The sequence below is a fragment of the Megalops cyprinoides genome, chromosome 2 (assembly GCF_013368585.1).
Source record: "Megalops cyprinoides isolate fMegCyp1 chromosome 2, fMegCyp1.pri, whole genome shotgun sequence".
NCBI classification, from domain to species: Eukaryota; Metazoa; Chordata; class Actinopteri; order Elopiformes; family Megalopidae; genus Megalops; species Megalops cyprinoides.
In genome coordinates, this window is record NC_050584.1 from 40598916 (window position 1) to 40620009 (window position 21094).

Here is a 21094-nt window from a genome sequence, read left to right on the forward strand (position 1 = left end):
TTTCCCATATGCAGTGAAAACAGGAGTCTAAGAGTAACTATGCAGCTGAAAGATTTAATGTGTTTTGTCTGCTTTAAAGGAGACACTAAATACCACAGAAAAGCCTTACAAAAGTTAGAGGGTGGTGACATACACCTGTTGCACTGGTTAAATGGATTTTAGCATGCACATTCAAATGGAAAGCAAGCAATCAGCTCTCATATTTTAAAACAGTTCTAAGTACATACACTATAAAATGTCATTGTCCCATATCGATATGGCAATATATGCAAGGACAACACAAAAGGAACCATGCCGGTGCACTGCCCTGATTCTAAATGTTCCAGAAAGTATCAGACAAAGGTTTGGGTTTTAGTGTTTTTTACTCTGTGAAAATGGTTCATCTTTTTTAAAAGGTAAATGTTGAGTCGAATCCATGTTTGGGGGCTCTTCTTATTCCAGGGGGAAGAGAGGGGTTCTGTGTTTCTCAAGCACTACCACCATCATTCTGCCATGGGGCAACACCACACTGAACCCCCCTCTCACCCCACCCAAACCTGTCACTTCAGCATTTTCATTTTTTTCTGATCTGTCTTAATTTTTTGTTGTTTGTATTGTTGTTTGTTCCTTTTGAGTTGACTGCTTTGGGTACTTGACACTTTAAATTTATATACATGTATATATCTGTATATTAGGTGGTGATAATATTGGTCCCCTTTTTAAGCTGAGGCATATTACCAATTGGGTTATTCTTTCAACTTGACTTCAGATCTCCCTGAGCGTGAGGGTTGGGAGCATCAGGAAATGTAGAAAAACCGTTTGATTGACTGTAACAAGCTTGGCCTAAACCAAACACTTTCTCAACTGAATTAGCTGTAGAGCTCCTACCCAAAAGATGTGGATTGACATCTTGAATTGTGTGCACTTCTGCAGGTATTAGCCTTGCATGCGAAAAAAGGGGCCTGTTTTATGACCAGCTGGTGAAAGACAAATGTGGTGAATCTGACAGAATGAGAAAAGAAAAAGAGACGAGCACCTTTTTACAAATTTGCACATCTGTACCAGAGAAATCTAACAAAAAATGTATATTTAAAGAGACAGAAGGAGAGGAAGTGGGAGTAGTGAGCAGTTATTCCAATCCTTTGCCCTGGGGACCACAAAACCATGAAGCAACCTGTGTGATGAAGAGAGCAATAAATACCTGTCCGAGCTGGGAGGCCAAATAAGGGCACAGTTGCAGCTGCATGGTGGGGGCGGGGGGAGGGAGGGAGGGGGAGGGGAGAGGGGGGATTTCACAACATCTATTGCATTCCAAAATAGAATCCAATCTGTCCAAAACAGCCATGTTTTAAGGCAAGCTGGGATAAATTGGGCTTTTTTATCTTAATATGAAAGGTGCCCCAACTTAATCTCAAAGGAAAGGTTCTGCTGGTATGAGGCTGGACTGGGGAGTAGGGCAAAGTGCACCAAGGAGGCTAAGTTTGGCTAAGTTTTGGCATGCGGTGGGCCCTGTCAGCCACTTCAGAGCAGAGTGACTCACTCAGTGGCTGGGAGTGGCAGCGTGTCAAACTGTGGGTACGTTTAAACACATCCCCAAATCCGCCAGAGTGCTCTGAAGCAGGCCTCCGCTCAGCTGGGTAAACCAGAAGGAGGGAGTCTACAGGGCTTGTGTCTGTATTTCACGGACATCGATAGTGCAGATGGGTGGTCTGTATCTTGTGATTTTACCACTCCCAATTCATCCAGATAACCTTGTTGCAGTTTGTATGTATGTAGAGGCACACCCATGGGCTGTAATGTTGGTCTAGTGCCGAAGTTTCAGGGCAAATAGGGAGCTGGTGACTAAGATTGTATTCCCCCACCACTGTTGCTCGACTGTGCCCTGAGTATCAGTCCTTTGCACCTTACTGGGAAAGAAGCAGGTTCTGAATGCACTTTGTTACTGAGAAGGGCACTTTGTCAAAGAAACGGGTACTTTGAAACAAAAAAGAAGAAAGCGAGAAAAAATCTACTCATCTGGTGATGTTTCGCGGTTTCTTCATTTTGTTCAGTTTTTGACGACGGGCTGCCAAAAAGAAAATGTCTGCAGAGTCTCACTGAGATGTCACAGGGAACAGTCGGTTTAAGAAACGGACGTATTAGGTTTTGTGACCTAAAAAAAAAACTTTTAAAGAAGAAAAAAATCCCCATGTAACTGATTGCACTTGAAGTTAGCTATTGGAAAAGAGATAGAGCTGTCTTTATTCATGTCTTAATGCAGAGTGGGGGGGTTGAGCGCTTCGAAGGGGTGGCAGTGTGTATGCGTGGCACCAAAGTCTCAGGGCATGCCCAGGTTAAAAAATCTTTGTCCTTCCCGTCTGGCCCACAGCTCAGTTCTTATAGCTTTGATAGGTTTACACATTAAAAAGAAGGCACATTCACTGTACTTCAGAACTAGTTTCCTCTGACCGATGTAATTGCTGGGAACTCGTGGACATTAAGTTGTCCACAGAGTGACCAGCAAAGGATGTTTAGAGTTGTCCTTGAATGTCCATTACTTAGTGGGTTCTGAATCTCATTTTACTGTGGGTCATCTTACTTCAGCCAGATATGGCGTTAGAAATCGTTAAATGATTCATTTTAGGGAATAATTTCTTCAGGCAGTGTGCACATCTACACAAATGCACAGGGTTTTATCTGTGTATAGATGTGATTTAATCAATTGTCAGAGAGTGTATTTACACTGCATCAAAGTGCCCCCCGGGAGTTGGACACAGCTTTTCTCACAAATGAAGCAATTACATTCCTGCAGAGACGTTACACTCGTGTCAAATTTGTGCATATGAGTTCTGCTTACCACATCAAGTGAAAAGATATAAAAATATATGTCACTTCTCCATTGATTGAGATAGATGCGCAATTATAGGTGTAAAGAAAACATACAACATCACACCTCTGTGTTCTTTGGGATGCACCCACAGTGGTGTGTACATCCTCTCACTTTCTTAAATCACCGACATGTGCAGCCCCTGTGCTCAATGAGTGCTAGTTGCTATTGGCTACAGTGGCAAAGGCCCTTTGCTTTGATTTATAAATTATTTAGAGCAGAGTCCCAATATGTCACATAACGCAAAACTCAAATGATACTAGTTAGGGTATTGTGTTGCTTTACCACCCTGATTTGAAATAGATTTTAACAAAGAGCTCATATCCCTGGAAGTGAACTGTGCTTATTGGACCAGAAGAGTTAAAGTTGGCTCTCTAGTCCTAAATGTTTTTCGAAGCATTTCAAATAAATTTTCGAGTAAAATTATGAGTATGACTAAGATGTAGTTCTGTATATAGTAGGAGGCTGCCCCTAACCATGCCACACCCTGAAGCTCACCCCCCCTTGTTACGTATGCAACGATTTGTGTGGAATCATACAATAATTTACTTGAGTTCATTTGTTTTCTTTGTTCCATTTTTTCCAGTAAGCTGTAGAATCTATTAATTTTGTAGGTTGAATAGCTTCTCTTTTTTCCTTGTCGTTGTTATTTCTCTTTGAAAAAGGTGACGCTAAAGCTTCTTAAATTTTGTTTTCCTTTTTTTTTCAAAAAAAAAATTATGGCTGTGTGTGGGTGGGGGAAAGGGCTGGGGATGTGGTTTAGGGTGGAGTATCCTAAATTGGGTAGGGGAAGTGTGTGTATGGGGTGGGGGTGTATAAAGCCTGATAGCACTGGAAATGGTGCTTTAGCTGAGACAGCAAGAGTTTGCACTAAAATAATGTTCTTGTCCTGCTAAGAGCAGAACAGGAGAACTCTGCAAGGCCTTTTGGTTTCCGTGGACGTAGAGTGTAATACACACAGCAGCCCAGCAGAGGGAGTCTGTCTGAAAATAGAGCAGGCCAATTCATGTGATTTCAGTCCTTAAATTTACAGTGATGAATGTGGTATCATTCATAAATAAAAGCAGGAGTCTTAAATATCACACACAATCATTGTACAAACCACAAATTTCTCAGTCGTTACCTGTTACCTAGCATGTAGCAGTGCATGGATGGACACATTGAATCAAAAAGAATGAACACATCCAAAATAAAATCCTTTAATCTAATCCCCAATCACAAAATTCTGAGTGTGCTCCGGGGTTGAAATGTTAAAAACGTGGAGACCCGAATCCAGTGTACATCAATGAACTACATTAAAGAGACTGAAAAACAGACCCTTTGAATGGGGCATTAGTATGTACAAATGAATGACATGTACTCACGTGCCAGAGAAAACAGCAGACAGGGAATGTGGGGTTTCTGTGTGTACAGGGGGACTCGGTGGCCTTGTCTGAGTGCTGAGCTTTGTTCAGTGGGTCCAGTAGGAGGCTGCAGCTAGGGCTGAGGTTCTCTAAGAGGGGTCAGGGAAAGAATGTGCCTTAAAATGAATGAAATGGAGATAGCCTTGGAAAAAATGAGTGCTCCTCAGTGTTTTCAGAAATTCTGAAGTTCCAATTCCAGATCTGTAATGTTGGGGTGTTAATGGAGTTAGAGGAGTGATCTGTGTCAACTCAATGAGGAATATGATGCCAATAACACAAACATCACAAGTAAATTTCCTTCAAGCGAAATTGAGACACAAAATAACTATTCTTCTGATTCATTGAATCCAAATCTGGCATTAGATTTAGGCATCCTATTTGTATCATTACTGTATTCTCTAAAAAAGCAGAGTATCTGCATTAGTCTCTGGGCAAATGATCAATAAAATGAACAACTTAAAAGAGTTAAATAATGCAGAGTTTGAGATCAAAGGACAGGACTACTGAGTTCTGTGCTCCCCTGCACACCCTACTGGCCATGGAGAGACCTGCAGCCTCAGCCTCAGTCTACAGTTACTAGTTGGACGCCACACTGAGAGGGTGTCTCACAAGTCCTGAAAAAGACTAAACATAACTGGTGTATATCCAAATGGAGGGTTTTTTTTATTTATTTGAAGACAAACTTCCGAAAGCATTGAAACACACAGAAACTTTAATGACAATAATAACTGTAATAATCATGTAACAGGGAGGTGATGGCGGGAGATGCTTTGCCATTGTTACTGCATAACCTGATCTCCGTGCTCATAAAACACAACAAGCCATGCCGGTGTGTAAGGCAGCCTTGTGGGAATGATGGACAGACTGGCTGTTACACTTCCACGGGCCTACCCCTGAAAGGCCCAGCAGAGCAGCCACTGCCAGAGGCCAGCTCAGACTGTTTGCACTAATACCCATTTTGCACTGATATGACTGTACTGAACAAAGCCATGCTGGAAGCAGTCTGTGCCTGGCTGACATGGTTTGATTGGTTCGTACTGCCTGCAATAAGTTGCAGCAGTTTGAGTGAATGGATTGATATCTTTAAGCAGCAGGAAAAATGTGGGTTCATACAGTTCTCAAGCTTTGACTTTTTTACATATTCTTTGTAGTGTATGTAAAAATGAACATAGCTACAGATAGCCACAAGTATCACACACTTTTATTGGCAGGGACTAAAAGAATGAACTGATTTCTGATTGAAAGGCTGACTAACAGCTCCGCTTTGCACAGTATATACTCAGCCAATCTCAGCATTTTCTTCCGCTCGATATTTCTGGAGCCGAGTAACCTAACGTCACTAAACAGTTCACCAACCCAGCCTCTCATTTGCTTGTAACCTGGCCAGCACCAGATGGGTTGTGGAACCGAGCTGGGAAATCACCCAGTACCTGACCTCAGCGAGTCAGACTGCTTCCAGCCGTACAGTGTGAAAGGGGTATGAGTTCCTTTCACATCAGTGGGGAACAATTGATTTGCACAAACCATGGGGAGAGGGATTGGGGGGGAGGGGAGAGGCAGAGGGAGGGTAAGTGGTGTTCTGCTATTTTAGATTCCCGGTAAAGAACGTTTCATCTTGTTGTGTTTTATGAGTGTTTACACTGATATGATGTAGAGTGATGGCAGATCTGGAGTGGTCACTGACCTCATGATGGAATCTTGTGGTTCCTTACTTTGCTGTCAAATTTTCTCATCGTTTGAAAGAAATGGCATTGTGATATCCATTCCACCTGCTCTGTTTTGCTTTAGGGTACAGTAAACTGCAAGCTGGCTTTCATTTAAACCCACTCTCGTTTCAGTTCAATAGTACTTGGATCTGGGGGACATATTCTGTTCCACAAATAAGTGATTTATCATTTGCATCAATTTTTGAAAGACTTTTTTTTTTGTTTTGTTTTGTTTTTCTTCCACATAGAATCGCAAAGATTCACTGATGCTTTAAAGGCGGAGTGCAAATGAGAGCCAGTAGTTCCTGCTGTCATGTGCCTGTGACCTCCCCACTGTTCTGCCCCATGTGTCCCCTCCGGGAGGCATCCTGCTGTGTGTTGTAGCTCTGCAGTTGGAACCAAGCACTTTGCGGAAGGCCATCCAGAAAAAAAAAAAAAAAACGTGTGTTGTTGTTATGGTTATTACTGTTGTCATTATTGTTGTTATAATTCTTGTTGATATTTCATTGCTTATTATTATTATTGATAATGTCATTATTTAAATGCAAAAACTACATGAAAATGAAAAAAAAAAAAACTTGAATATTTGATATATTTGGGATAGAAGTCCATTTTTACTGCCGCCCCACTAAGTCCCAACGCTGACATCACAGCCGAGTAATAGTTCATTCATGTCAACCTGCAGGTATTGACAGGCATGTTTCAGCCTGTCTCGCTCAGTAAAAGCTAGAGGGCAGTGTTTCCCCACGCTTTTTTAAATGCTGCATACGCCTATCCTACTCAGAAACGCAGATACATACTTTACCCTTATGTCAGCTGTAACTGTGCTCGAAGAAACGTACGGAGGGAGAGCTTTGGATATATTCTTCTAAAATTTAGACAAGACACCGAACTCTTAGTGGCCATGCTAGAAGTTTTAAACCACCCTGTGAATAACAGCTCACTGTAGACATTAACGGCAATGTTTTGGGTGGTCTTACAAAATGGCACAAGTTTCCCAAGAACCGCTGCCCCCCTTGGCATACAGTAAAATAGCAAAATCCAGTCATCATCTGGATAAGAAGATGCCATCTGACATGAGCCCTGCTGTCCATAAAACAAACAGTAGCAAACATATGAAAACATTCTGGAAATATACGTTGCACTAGGTCTGTGCAAATATGCACTAACTTTGACATTACTTTTCACATTTTCACGTGTTCCCCCTTCAAAATGCAAATAAAATAAAATGGAGTAAAATCTAATCTATGATGAAGGAGAGTTAAGGACAAGTCATTGTTGTTGGGATTTTTCACTGGTCTATAGAGTGGTACACAACAGGTCCAGACACATGGCCTCCCTCTTAGGAGGGCATTGGAGCTGAAGGGGCGGCAGAGGATTCCCTATGTCTCAGGCTTGGACAGTAATACCTCTGTCCTTTTCCAAAAAAAATACTATTCCATTCATTGTCAGTCAGAACGTCTGTTGAAAGTGAGGAAGGGATAAGTGACTGGGGAGAATTTGCACTTTTGGCTACAAAAAATATTTGTATTGTATATGAGAGACCACTAAATCAACATAGTCCAAACTATATAATTCCATTGTTTGTTATGTTATGTTTTTTTTTTTTAGGTTTTTTTTTTTGTTTGTTTTTTTTTTTACAAAATATATCCAAATATCTCTGGCGTCCTGGTTTAAAGAAAACAAGATCTTTCTATTAAAAGATGAACTGTGTGCGCCTTTGTGTGCATGCATGTATGTGTGTGTGTGCCCATCTGTACGTTCGCAGGAGGCTGTGTACCAGATGTGGGATGTTTTTAAGTGCAGTGTGAAAGAAAGGGAATGCCCGTCACTCCTCAGGTCGCAAACAAGTTGAGAGATTGATGTCTCCATCCACACGTCAATCACCATAGGAGAGGATTTCATACCTTGTGTTAAAATGTCAAGTCAATAACATTTTAAACAATAATACATTTCGCAAAATAAAGGTTCAATGAACTACTTACAACTGTGCAGAAATTATACAAACAAGCATTATTGAGGGAGGGACCATGCAGAGTTTGAAAGAACAGTTAAAATCTATACACAGCATCAAAACCCCCCTTCCACATTTTCCTTCAATGACAATTTCATGAAACCTCCTTTATCAAGCAACTCTACTCAAGTTGTCTCCCACTTTTCCTGTCAATGTATTTTAGTGTCCTTTTAAAGGATTAAAACTGGAGCCATATATGTGAAACACAAAAGAGCTTCTGCAAAGTTTGCACAAACCAATTCTTAATGGTACATCAAAGATATTTTGTTGCAGTTTTGGAATGCTGTTGTTCGTGGGTGTTGGTTGAACTGCTATATACCCTGGGACACACAGGTATGTTTAAACATATTTAGCAGGATATAAAGTTCAGGAAGTACAGTAACATTACAGTAACATTAATATTAGGCTACATAAACAATCACTGTAGATTAATAGTCAGTGGAAATTATCATTAGGCACTAATAACTAGGCAATTAAAAAATTAAAAAACCAAATTCAGCCCAGATTTCTGAGCCACATTTGCTGTAATGGCAGTGTAACTACATAAGGTCCACTACACACATCTTACTCTTGTCTACACACCTTCAGTCTTTTTTGCAGAGGTTTGTCTGGCTGCTCGCAAACATTTTTGTCATGCACTACACTCCTTTTGCCATGAGGTGGCAGCAAACCTCACATAATGGGAAAGGGACAACGACTATGACTTGTGACAACTTACAAGGTAGAATGGCAACACATGAATGTAATGTATGAACAACTTCTACAGTACGGGCATATACATTCCTTGTGTTAGGATGTGGCCTGCTATCATTCTTGTTAGACTCATTTAATCTCCTCTCTGTGTTGTTCTTGGAGCCACCATACTGCCTTCCTGTGTCACCCGGTGTCTGATTCCCTAAAGCCAGCCCATGCGACCTGAGAGACGGGAATCCAGGTCGTCGGACAGCTCATTAACCTCATGAAACCAGGCCTGGTTTCCACGCAGCCCCCGGCCCGCCCATATTGCATCCCCCCACTCACTCTCCTAATTCCCCTCTAATGATATTAGAGCTGACTAAGAGCCCAGCGAATGAGTGGCATGTTTTCGGCATTCGTGTCTCCCTCCGCTTCTTGCTGCGCAGGGCTTTCAAATACTGCAACACAGGAAAGTAAACAGACCCGCTTCTTGAAGGGTACATCAGGCCGATCTCTAGGGTTTACAGTTACCATTGACCACGTATGTGAAACTGAAGACTGAAATACATTTGAAGTCATTCTGAAAGAAGTGATGTGAAGTTTCTGAAAATGAAACCGGGTGTTTAGATGGAGGAATCAAGTCCAGGGCCCTTATAATGCCAATTTAGAAATGATGAATATATTCAAGTATAAGCTTTTCGTTGGCTTTATGTTGTCTTAAAGCCACCTTAGATGTCTATTAACATGTGACTTCTCCTATGCCACATGTCTTAAGCTGAAAATACAGTAGTTAATACTTCACATATAGTATAGTATGGTGTAGCGGGGGGAGGGTGGACCCTTTAAAATGATTCAGGTGACTCATTGTCTGCCTGTCTCATCTCAACTGAACACTGAGTGTGACTGTGAGCATAATTTCAGCAATAGAGAATGAGCTCTGCAGTTCAGCCATTGACATATAGCACCTCTGATGATTTTTCTCCATTATTTACTATCTGGGTAATGCTAGCTTAATAAATGTCCAGGGTAAGTAACTGCATTTTATTTTACACCTTATCTACATGCAGAGGACTATAACTGACACTCAGGGCACATGCCTTGTTGCAGAGCACAACATCAAGATGCTGTCCAAGATTTGAACCGCAAGCCCCCTGGACCATTTCCATCAATACTACTCCATGTTGCTCTCCTTCAAAAAGGCTTCATTTGTACATTTCGTGACACCATGTAATTTGTGTTTTATGTGTTGTCTTTCACAGAATCACTTCAGCTTAGGCATGTGTTTCTCAGCAGACGTGCCAAAATATGGTGTGAGTTTCTTTGAGACTACACTTTCAGACAGATTGTATTGCTAATTAATTTCATGTGCTGATAATTTGGCTTTGTTCAAGACTTTTCTTTCTTATGCTGATGGGAGACATTGCCCCTTCACCCCTGTACCCTTACTTCCCTCTGGCCTCCACTGATCTCCAGGAGGACTTCTGAGACTGTGAGGGAGGCCTGGAGCCCTGCCTCCTGGCCATCTACATCCCGACAGAGCAAGAACGAGGTGCCTTTAAACCACTGCGGCAAAGCCACCCCCCCCCCCAAACTCTGCATGCATTAATATGCAAAAATGCAAATGAGTAGGTAATTAAGAGCCTGAGTTCTCCAGAGGCTCTTTGATTGCTAATGAATTCTAATCTGTGAAGAAGGGGGAGGGGAAGGAAGAGGAGGAAGGAAGAAAGAAATAAAAGAGAGATATAATGAAAGAACCTTCACCATCTACTTGTTCTCTAACTTTTCAAACCAGAGTTAGAGCCCAAGTCATGAGGATGATGCCCTGAAGGTTCAGCTCGGAGATACATGGAGAGGTTCTATCTGAAGCAATTATGTACATCTCATACACATCAAACAGAAGCCTATCTACATGAGAAGCACATACAGACAAGGTGACGTGCCAGTCTGTGGCAGAATCAAGTCTCTCTGTTCTCAAAGCAATGTTACAGAGAAGATGGCAAATCAAGCACTTTTAAAACCAAAAGTATCATAGTAAAGCCTTGCAAAGCACAGCTAAAAGCAAAGACTAAAAACAGCACTGTGGAATAAGCATAATATCATGAGGCTAAATTCTCTAGTGAGAATGAAGAGGCCATCTCATTGCAGGATGTGAAATATTAGCTGTGGGTGAGACATTACGGGCCGGCTGGACAATAATTAATACACAACATGTTCAAATGTACAATAAACTGGCTGATGTAGGGAGAGTTGTACACAAGGGAGCGGTGCTGGTACACAGCGACCTACGACCCCTGTTATAAGAAAGCAAAAAGAAAAAAAGGTCAGGTATTTTGGCAGGAAGAGCATGACGGCAGCAGCTGCGCTGTGGAGAAGTGATGTCATTTCATCACTTTTGCGAGCAGCGACCCCCCCCCACCACCACACACACGCACGTCCACACTCGCACACACACACACTGCTGTTATTGTTGTTCCAGCACTCCCCCGACACCCACCGTCCCTATCTCCCTCCCCCCACACTCACATCCATCTCCCTTTCACTCCATCTCCTTTTCCTCCTCCTCTCTCCCTCTCAAAAACCCGACCCCCCTCTTCCTTCCCTTCAGAGCGTGCTCAAGGTTCGCTGCCAGGGTCAGTGTTGACAGAGCTCAGCTCCTGGTGTAGTTGTAACTATCTGATTTCCTTGACACCTCCCACACAAGCTTAGAGCTGAAAGGGACGTGAGTGTGGAATTCTGCACTCTGGTGCTGTATTCAAAAGTTACCTCTTTTGCAGAATGGTGCAAAGCTGGTAGTGTAGTAGATTTGCATAGGCCCAACTTCATCCCACCTTGAGTTCATGAAATTCTGCCTCCCTGCACCCCTTGACTTCCCTTCCCCCCACCACCTCACCACTGTCTTACTCGCTCCTGTGACCGCAGGTTTGCACACCGGCAGGGTTTTAAGGTGCCTGAGTTTGTCAACAGGAAGCCCTCACTCCATGCACTGTACTTGAAGCGTGGGCGACTGCAACAGGGTAAACCATACAATAGAAGATGATGCACAGTTTTGGGATTTCAAGAAAATGGGGGCGGCTGACATAGTGTAGGGGGTGGTGGATGGTGCTAACCCAAGGAGGTTCCTTCTCAAAGAGAACAATAAAAACACATATTTTGTCCCTCTGCCAACTTTGGGGCAGAGAAACAATCAATGGTCAAGACATATTTTACTTACTATTTCCTCTGTGTAAGGGGTGCTGTAGACTAGTACCTTTGATGAAATCAAGCATGATTCAACATTAGTTTGAGTAATTAATGCATTTGGTTGTAATGTGTTTTTTTTGTGTGGTTAATGTACCAGCAGTTCAGTTTGGTTTCCTTCTCAAAACTATAACACAGTTCTGAGGAAATGAGATGCTCAGATCATACCTGGCAGGACACCAAAATTTGTGCACTGTTTGTATAACTAAGGGGCCAACAGAGGGGATTTTTTTTTTTCATTTTCACGTAGTTTGCACGGGACATGCGACCTGCACCCCACTAACCAGCAGTTTTTTGCTATGTTACTATCAGAGATGAGCTCAATTAGGGATTCACTGGACTGCTACAGTCTAACGCCATGTTTATAATCATTGAATTGCTGCTATGGCACATCGCCACCCAGTAGTCTGCCGTGACTGGGCTCAAATTATCTTTTAAAAAACATGGAATACAATAATATGACTGGTCAGAGGACATGCAAAACCAGTTCAGGTGGGGGTGAGGGCTCAGTTTAGTCGTTCTTTGCCTGGCTATGACAGTGCCAGCTCAGCAGGGGTTGGTTTACTGAGAGCAACAGAAGCAAAACATATAGATTCTCCTCTCCTCCCCTTCGCAGAGATAGAAGCAGGAAAGAGGAGGAAACATGGGCAGCAAGCCAAAGCCATCAATCTATTCTGCCTTAACTGCAATGCCTCTCTGAGGCAGTTTTGTTAAAAGGCAATGGAATAATGAATCCTCTTTATGAAAATTTGTGAGTTCAGGAGTGATTTAAGCATTGAGGTTAAGAATAATTTAAAACTGACTTGGAAACAAGGAAATTCTTGAATGTTTGTAAATACTCGACACAAGTCTTCCACAAGCTGCCTTAAAGGGAGGGGCAATAGTTTTAGGAGATAGCAGTATTGGCCTAGTTTCGTGTCTGATCAGAATCCTATGCCCCCCCTTCTCCTCCCCCACCCTAACCAAAGCCATCGCCATGTGTGAGTGTGCGTGAGAGAGAGAGAGAGAGAGAGAGAGAGAGAGAGAGAGAAAGAGAGGGAGAGAGACAGAAACAGAAAGAGAGACGCAGAGAGACAATGAAAGAAAGAAAGAAAGAAAGAAAGAAAATAAGCAAGCAAATAAACTAGTAAATAAGGGCTTTAGAATAGCAAATTGCTCCTCTCTTAATGATTATTGTCTGATTTGTCTCCATGGATGGGTTGGAAAAGGGGTAGGACCATTCTATCCAATGGACAGAATTCAGGCAGCATAACATTGTTACAGCAGGTAGCTACAGCAAAACAACCAGGCCCCACCACACATAGAAAACGGTATGACCCCTCTCCTGTGTGGGGAAAAAGCAGAGCTGAGTCCCATCACCAGCACCACATAGTGCACAACAATACTACAGAATTACTTTTACTGTTAAACCGGTTGAAGGATGCTCTTCTCCAGAAAATGTATAATGCTTTTTTGTGGCAACACATCCACACTCCTAAGAACTAAACCTCCCACTGCCTGTTTACAAGCCCTTACTGTAACATAACAAGAGTATAATTAAACATTAACCACTGCACTGCACAAAGCAAGTATGCTACTGTGACTGCATTCACCAGGAGGTTCTTCATTTAATTCTAAAATGGGAAGACAGTAACAATTTTTTCTGCTCAAGAGCCAGCAATAACATCTCAGCATTTGATTGACGCAGGCCTAGACAGGCCTTGGTTGTATATACCATATATCTTGTGAAGCAAGTGGATGTTTTGGGAGATTTAATGAAAGGTTATGTTGACTACATCAGGAGAAAAACAAACCTTGTTCAGTAAAACTACACTCAAATGTTATAGGATAAGAAGTGTTGATCATATATGTTGTCTATTAATGTGGAAACCTTTTTAATAATTGAAACAACAGCACCAGGGGGACAGTCTGAACTGAAACATTATCAGTGGGGTTTGAAAGGGCAACCTTTACAACCACACAGAATGTGTAACGTATAAATGAATAAAACGAATACAAACGAATAAAATGTATACAAAGAAAAGTAACAGGGCCGTCACTTTATCCGTTCATCTTTCTATTTTTCCGACTAAGTTTAAAACCGTTTACTTTCTGCGTTATCCACGCGCCATAAACTTTCGGTTATGCTGTATTGTGCGGTGCATACCATACCATGCCTCCGATACCATATTACTTCTTAAAATGATATATATTTTTTTTAACCCAATGTACCGTTTCTGCACATTTTTAAGTTTAAAATGTGTCATTTTACTTTTTTTCTAATACATATTTACATTTTACCATTTTTAAATTTGGGTTACGCAGAATGTCTCGGGGTTTATAGCTTCCAGTTAATCCCCCTCCCGCCCTTCGCTGTGGCTGCCCCAATACAAGCTCTCCATGTCATCCCCAGCTGTTGCTTCAAACGGCTTTGGTGGGCTGACGGACCGTGGGCTCTCACAATTTTATCATGAACACCAAAGCATGCTGAAAATGTAGTTTTCTGGTAAGGTGTTACATTTTTACTGAAGCCGACAAACAAGTATTGAGTGTCCGTTTTTCAATAACGTTCAGCTGGGCCAGAAATACCATTATAGCCGTCTTAATAAACGATATAAATACTTGACTTTGTTTTCCAAACTGCCAATAAAACCACAACCGCCGGAACGATACGTTGTTTTTTTCCCCCTACGGTTGTATTACCAAAACTATGACATACTCTTTCTCTTGCAAGTTGCAACTACAACGGCTTCTAATGATAATAACAATGACAGAAGTCTTACGAATCAGACATAGTATAAATAAACATGAGGGCTGCATGCATATATTTGACACGTCGTCACACATGTTTAAACAAATAATCCAACATGCCATTACTTGCAGTTTCCATGACCTTGCTCGCTGCCTTGTATTGGCTGAAGGCAGTGCACCCAGAGACTGGTTTGAACAGCAATTACTGCTCAGTATGCCTTCTTTCCCCAACACAAACTTGTAATGGGAGCTTGCAACCAGGCAGGCATGTGCTGAACATGTGTCAGTTTTAAACCATTACCTTGTGATGTCTGTCATTACAGTTCTTTTATTATGCCTTTTCTATTATTCGTATAAAAATTAGGATGCGTCAATAATGTGTGTAAACAAGGAGGGAATCAAGCAAACATGTAATAACTTGTGGCTCTATACTTATTAAAGCAATATCTCTGCATCTAACACTGTGGGTATGAATGACCATGCATTCTTCACCATACCCCTCCGGATGACACAGCTGGCCCAGGGGAGTCATTATTATACCATGCTGAGGCTTTTTCTCCTCCCCTGGGAGACTTATTTCATTATTTTCCTATATGTCTCATGTGCACCTATACCCTCTTAGTCCTGTGATTGCATTAGAACTAAAATCCAGGCTCTTGGGAAAATCCATGCTTATTGACAGTCCCCTTTGCTATAGCTCACTGTTGCCATCCGCATCAGCTTTATAATCAAAAATGGCACCTGCTTCAGGGCTCTCGCTCTCTAGCCAAATCGTGTGATTATTTTCTAGTCTGTAAGGGTTCGGATAAAAGTATATAGGCAATTATTCTCATTTTCTTCTCCCTGTCCCGTTTGTACCGACAACCTCCTTCCATACTATGTCTCTCTGATACCTCAGCTCTATTCCTGTTGGAGACCCCTGTGGAACCAAACACTCTTACTCTCTGAATGGTGTATTATGCAATCCCAAATGTCATGACAGCTCCACCAGAGAATATTTGTGAAATATTTCTCCTTGACTGTAATCTGGGTCATGTTATCATATTCAAACAGAACCAGGTCATGTATAGTTCAACTTTAAGACTGTAACCACACCATAAAATGTAAAATGGGAAGGCATATATTGTAACTCTGCCAGGAAATGGATTACAAAACTGCCATGTAATGTCTGACATATGATTCAATGCTTAAACAATTTCAGTGAAAAAGGATTACTTTAAAAATGTCACTCCTGCAACAACCACAACAAAAAAAACCTCACCCACGATACAACCAAACTGGACACAGAATTAAAGGCATAACTGGTCAGCATGAAAAAGGATAGCTTGACTCATTTGGACAATGTGTACTGTACGTCTGCAAAGTGTTTACCATGTTGATTGTTATTTGAAAAGCATAAAGGAAAAGAAAGAAACTTTTTTGTGTTTGTAAACAGTGGTGAAGGAAGACGGAAGTATTATCCACTAAGAAATAATCACCCACGGGACCTAGAGGCTAATCTGTGCCCTCCCAGTTCATCAGGAAAAGGGGATCAAGATAGGATTTTGGAAGGGTACAGTGCTGACTACATGTGTATACCATTGTGTATGAAAAGGTGCAAATAGAATTAGGGTTATTTTTTAAAAACTGAGGAGCAATAGCTGGATAAATGCAGTTTGGGGTATGCGGCTACGATAAATCAGGGTCCTCTTAGATGAAGGTGTTTAGGCGTAATACCTTCTTAACAGCATACAATATTGTAATTATCATTGACAGACACTGGATTCTTTTCATTAGCAACAATGAGTTAAAATTAGCAGTTTATTTAATTGAAATTAGAAGTGATGGCAAATATAAGAGATTGCATGAATGAAGGTATGTAATCATTAAGTTAATTGTGAAAATGACAGTGATATATGGCATCAAGAAACCTTGTCGTCAGCCATATAATTATTATAAAAAATAAGAGCAGGATTAGCAAAAACTTATTAGGTTCAGTCGAGAATTAGGTCAAACATTTTTGTTCCGTTTAGAGTACATTACAGGTGTCAATGTCACTCTGCTGTGTGCTATTGCCAGAGACCATCCTAAACTATACACATATTCTGGACATCTATATCTCCTGTATTCCCCTCTTCTTTCTTCCTCACTTCCCTCAGTCCAAATGTTGCCTATCCTCCCCTCCCCTCCCCCACACTCTGGTCTGTTATGATCCCCGCACTCTGTGATCCCGCACTTCTCTCTCTCTCTCCCTCCTTTCCACCCTGGGTCTATGAATCAGTCACAGTGAGACCAGGAATGGTTTATTTTCTGTTTCATCTCACATTTTTTGGGGGGAAACAGAAGCAAGATGGAAGAATGCTGAATGTTTTCAGAGCATGCATAGCATATTTTTAAAAAAGTCTACATGACAATATAAAACAAAATTAAAACCACAATCTGAAATATTTTTGAAAATAATAACTATTCCTGTCCTGAATAATGATTTTGGGTTTGTGCAACACTTGTTTTGAGAAATTGTCACTCTAAATTCTTTCATCAAAGTACACAGAGATATGAAATCATGGTAAGAAAAGTGATGAAGTGATTCAAATTTTGAACACAGCAAGGAACTTAAAAATACATTGGTAATGGTTATAATACTAAAGTTTTAAGTGATGAAATGGTACATCCTGATATTGTGTACCTTTTTTAAAAAATGTTCTCTACGCTGCTCAACACACAAAGGTTTATTGTGAGATTTTTCAATGGTGCTGAAGTGGTAAAGTCCGGTGTCACACACTGTGAAACAGAACCCTTGGCTCAAACTCTCATCTGTGCCTCAGCATAATGTAAAAACAACATGACTTTTCGACTCACTACAGTATTAAACTACATGTTACACAGTTGAGAGAAAGGGCATCTTAAATGCAGTAAAACAAGCACTTGTTAAAAATATAACTATATATCTATAATATCTATAATGTATTGCCTATACCCTAATCTGGCTAGGCTATGCCCCCACTGGCCCTTGTGGCTCCACACCCAGTACAATAACTGTAGCTAACTTTGTGCCGAAATTATTTGTTTTAGCTGGCATATATGGTGCATTCTGGTTTATTAAAATCTTTTCGCTTAAAGAAATTGTCTTATTTTTACCTACTGTTTCTTTGTTCAGGTTGCAAGCGTCACTAAAAACCTTCAGCGAAGCTTGGCAACTTTGCCCCTGCTTGCAAACGTATGCACGGTACGTATTGTTCCACGACTGGACAAGGAGGGAATGTTAACCACGATATTATTATGATGTCAGACGCTCAATGTTCAAGCCCCCTTCAGACAGCCCCACTGAGCACACAGGGAGAGGGAGCATGGAGAAGAGGCTGGCCAGGATCACGTACACGATCGACTATTGGCTATTTTATACGCTAATCAACTTAGCGTGTCATTCTATTGGGCGATCTCCTGCGGGTTGATCATTCCATCTCGTGCTGCTCCTGGTTGTTGCAACCAACTTTGCTGCTGTCCTCTTCCGCTAACAGGAATAGTTCCTAAGATATAATTTATTAATAAAACACAGATAAGTGTAAACGAGATATAATTTACATGACTGACCGTTGATGTTATAAACTATAATTCTTTCATTATTTTCGAGTCTTGAGCGAAACAGTACGCGCTTATTGTTGGGCGTCTGAAATTGGACACCGCTGGCATTGAGGTCCCTATTTCTTGCGGATGGATACGTTGGGTTGACAATGTGGATGGAGGTTGTTAAGATGTCTACTCGAAGGATGAAATGGTCTAAATTGTAGCAACAAAAAAGGGGACGCGAGTGTAGTAGAGTTTGGATGAGAAAAGGGAACGGTGTTTTAATGACGTGGATGGTTGTACAAACCAAGATATAATCAGAAGAGGAGAAGATACCGTCACCCTTTTATCCAGTGCTTTTGAAGAAGCGCTGTGGGGTGAAAATCTCTTGAAGTTTTATGTTATTTTTTCTACGGTGGTTCGTCTACCTAGCAATCTATTTTACAGTTGGATGCTGCACATTTGAAAAGAAAAAGGTAACTCCTCCACTACATGCACGTTTTCCTGATGATAGCAATTAGTAATTAGCTAACTTAGTTAAAGTTAAAGGGGAGAGTAATTTATTGTGAATGTTTAACTTTTGAAAAATACAGAAGTTTGGGGAATGTGGGTTTGGATAACGTGGGAAATATTAAGTTTTTCCAGGTTTGTTGTGTGCCAGTGAGTTGTGTATTTTTGTGTGAGTGATGTCGTCTCCACACCAGTCTTTCCGTGTGGAAGTGACTCCTTTGTTCACTTCAGAGAAAATCTTGACAAGTTTTTGAAGTAACACTGAAGTTGCCTGAAATGAATTTACGACCGGTACTGGGTAGACTACTCTTACTTTCAACCAGTTCTTTTGGTTATATGGTAACTCCAGAAGAGGAGAGCATGAGTTAATTGGGGACGTTAAAGTTGCACTGAGTTTTCTTTTCTTTAACCACCCTTTGGTGAAGGCCAAATGTAAGTATTTTGCCGGTATGCAACATTAACGTAATATTTGACTGTGGGTTTCACCTACCAATCATGAGTAAAGTTATTGTGTGGCTGGTCACTTTAACTTATTGTTGCTTGTCTGTTTATTGCAAATTTGCTACGAATTCCTCCCCCCAACCCCCTCACCCTATCACCCCTACCCCTCCTCTAAGTGCAACTCTTTAACGTACGTTTAGGTGGATGTAAACTACTTTTGGGGGCTTTACAAAGCTCTATATTATTTTGAGACTGCTTGTAAAACTTCACTTTTAAATTACTTATGCAGCGTTTGATTTCAGAAAGACCTAACTCTTTGTGTAAAGTGTGTCTTATAAAGCCATTGGAAGTGCTTCACGACGTCACGGCTTTCGTATACCCTGAAACGAATACATGGTAAGATCAGTGAAATACAGAATTCTACTTTCAAATACGGGACATGTGTGAAAATTTTCATGTTGGTTGTCTGTAAATGGATTGCATATCTATAGCTATTGTCCTTGGGTATGGCCCACAGCGCTGAATTAGTTTGCAGGTCAGAATAAATATTTACATTGTTTCAGTGAATGAGCTGGAGTGGCCGAAATGAAGGAAAATGGAAGCATTGCCGAGGAAATTGAGCGAGATTAGGGCGGTGTAGAGACGGGTGAAACTTCCATTATTAATATTAAATGCGTTCACACTCTGAACGACCTTTCCTGCTATCGATGTCATGTGTCGGAGGCATATTTCTCTTTGCCTTTGTTTTGAAACAACTGTTGCATCTGGTCTCGTCGTCAAATTCAGGCATTTTTTTATGTATTTTATTTTCAGTGTCTGAGTGGTATAGAGTGGATAGATAGCTGTGTAATTCCATGAAAACTTCAATAGCGATGCCGTAGTACAACCCATGAATTTCCAGTAGTGTGAGCTGTTAAATGTCCCGGATTGTTGTTCGGTATTTGGCCGTTAGTTGAATATGGATTGATGCGACCAACTATGTTAAGTTACCCTAATTTCTTTTTTTATATAATAATGTATTTTTATAGTTTATCACTGCAGATTGTTACTCTAAAATTTTGCTTTCTAGAGCTTTTCCTAGGCTACAAATGGGTAGTAAAATAAATATGGGTTAGTTCTTTGCGACAGTGTATCTTGTAACTGATAAAACGGCAGTGTTCCCAGCGATTGGCAGGAACAGTAAGTTTTGTGGTTATGGCTCGTGTTTTGCACTCTACATGACTTGGCAAAGTCTAATCGAGTTCTGTCCGTGCACCTTAGCCACCGTGCAGCATTGCATGCGCATGCTGGGGTTACTTTTACAAATATTCCTTAAAGTGAAACTAATAAAGGGATATTTAAGGAACAGTGGATAGGTAGTTTATTTGCTTTTATCCATAGATGTCCTTTCTTATATCGTAGAGACAATACCGATATAGCAGTTTAAAAAGAGCTCATCTCACTTCGATTTGTCATTTTCAGGTTCTGTATTTCTCCCGTTATGTAGCCCTTTGTCTGTCTGGGTTTGAATCCTGTCGATTCAATTTTGTCGGAATTGAAGACGTTTTTAAACTCAAGGTGCCCCTCTACATCTGGATGACCCAAAAATTGTTTCCCTTCCCTACTTGCACATTTGTCCTTGGGGTCTTAGAAGCTTTTAAAGTGTGATACTAAAGCAAGGCAACATACTTGCATAAACCTCATTGATGAATTGAAGCAGAATTATTTTGTTGCATGCTGTTGATATTGCATTGCTGTTTTGATGAACTTGTTGCGGAAGTACTTGGTTTGTTGATTTGACACAGTACAGTGACCTTTGGCCTCAGCAGAGTAAGTAGTATTTGGCTGTTGTACAGAAGTAGTTTAAGTACACCACCTGTTGGTACTGAAGTGTTTTTCCCTGCTACATGGTGTGTCATTATGGCAGTATAAATTGCATTGTTTGATGTTACAGCACTGCCTCTCTGGATACACACATTGGATATATAGAGAAGTTATGAATACCCATTTT

General features: G+C 41.0%; 1 protein-coding gene across 5 annotated transcripts in view; it reads left to right on the plus strand.

Moving 5' to 3' along the window:
• The first annotated feature begins 18194 nt into the window (after nt 1-18194).
• tcf3b (transcription factor 3b) overlaps nt 18195-21094 on the plus strand; it is a 37503-nt gene continuing 34603 nt past the window's right edge. For 2 of the 5 annotated variants that reach the window (XM_036521060.1, XM_036521061.1), the window contains exon 1: nt 18195-18629. In XM_036521060.1, the coding sequence (XP_036376953.1) occupies nt 18552-18629 (78 nt within the window). In that variant the 5' untranslated portion in view covers nt 18195-18551. The remainder of the gene's footprint in view (nt 18630-21094) is intronic. The other 3 variants (XM_036521058.1, XM_036521059.1, XM_036521062.1) reach the window with 2 other exon arrangements.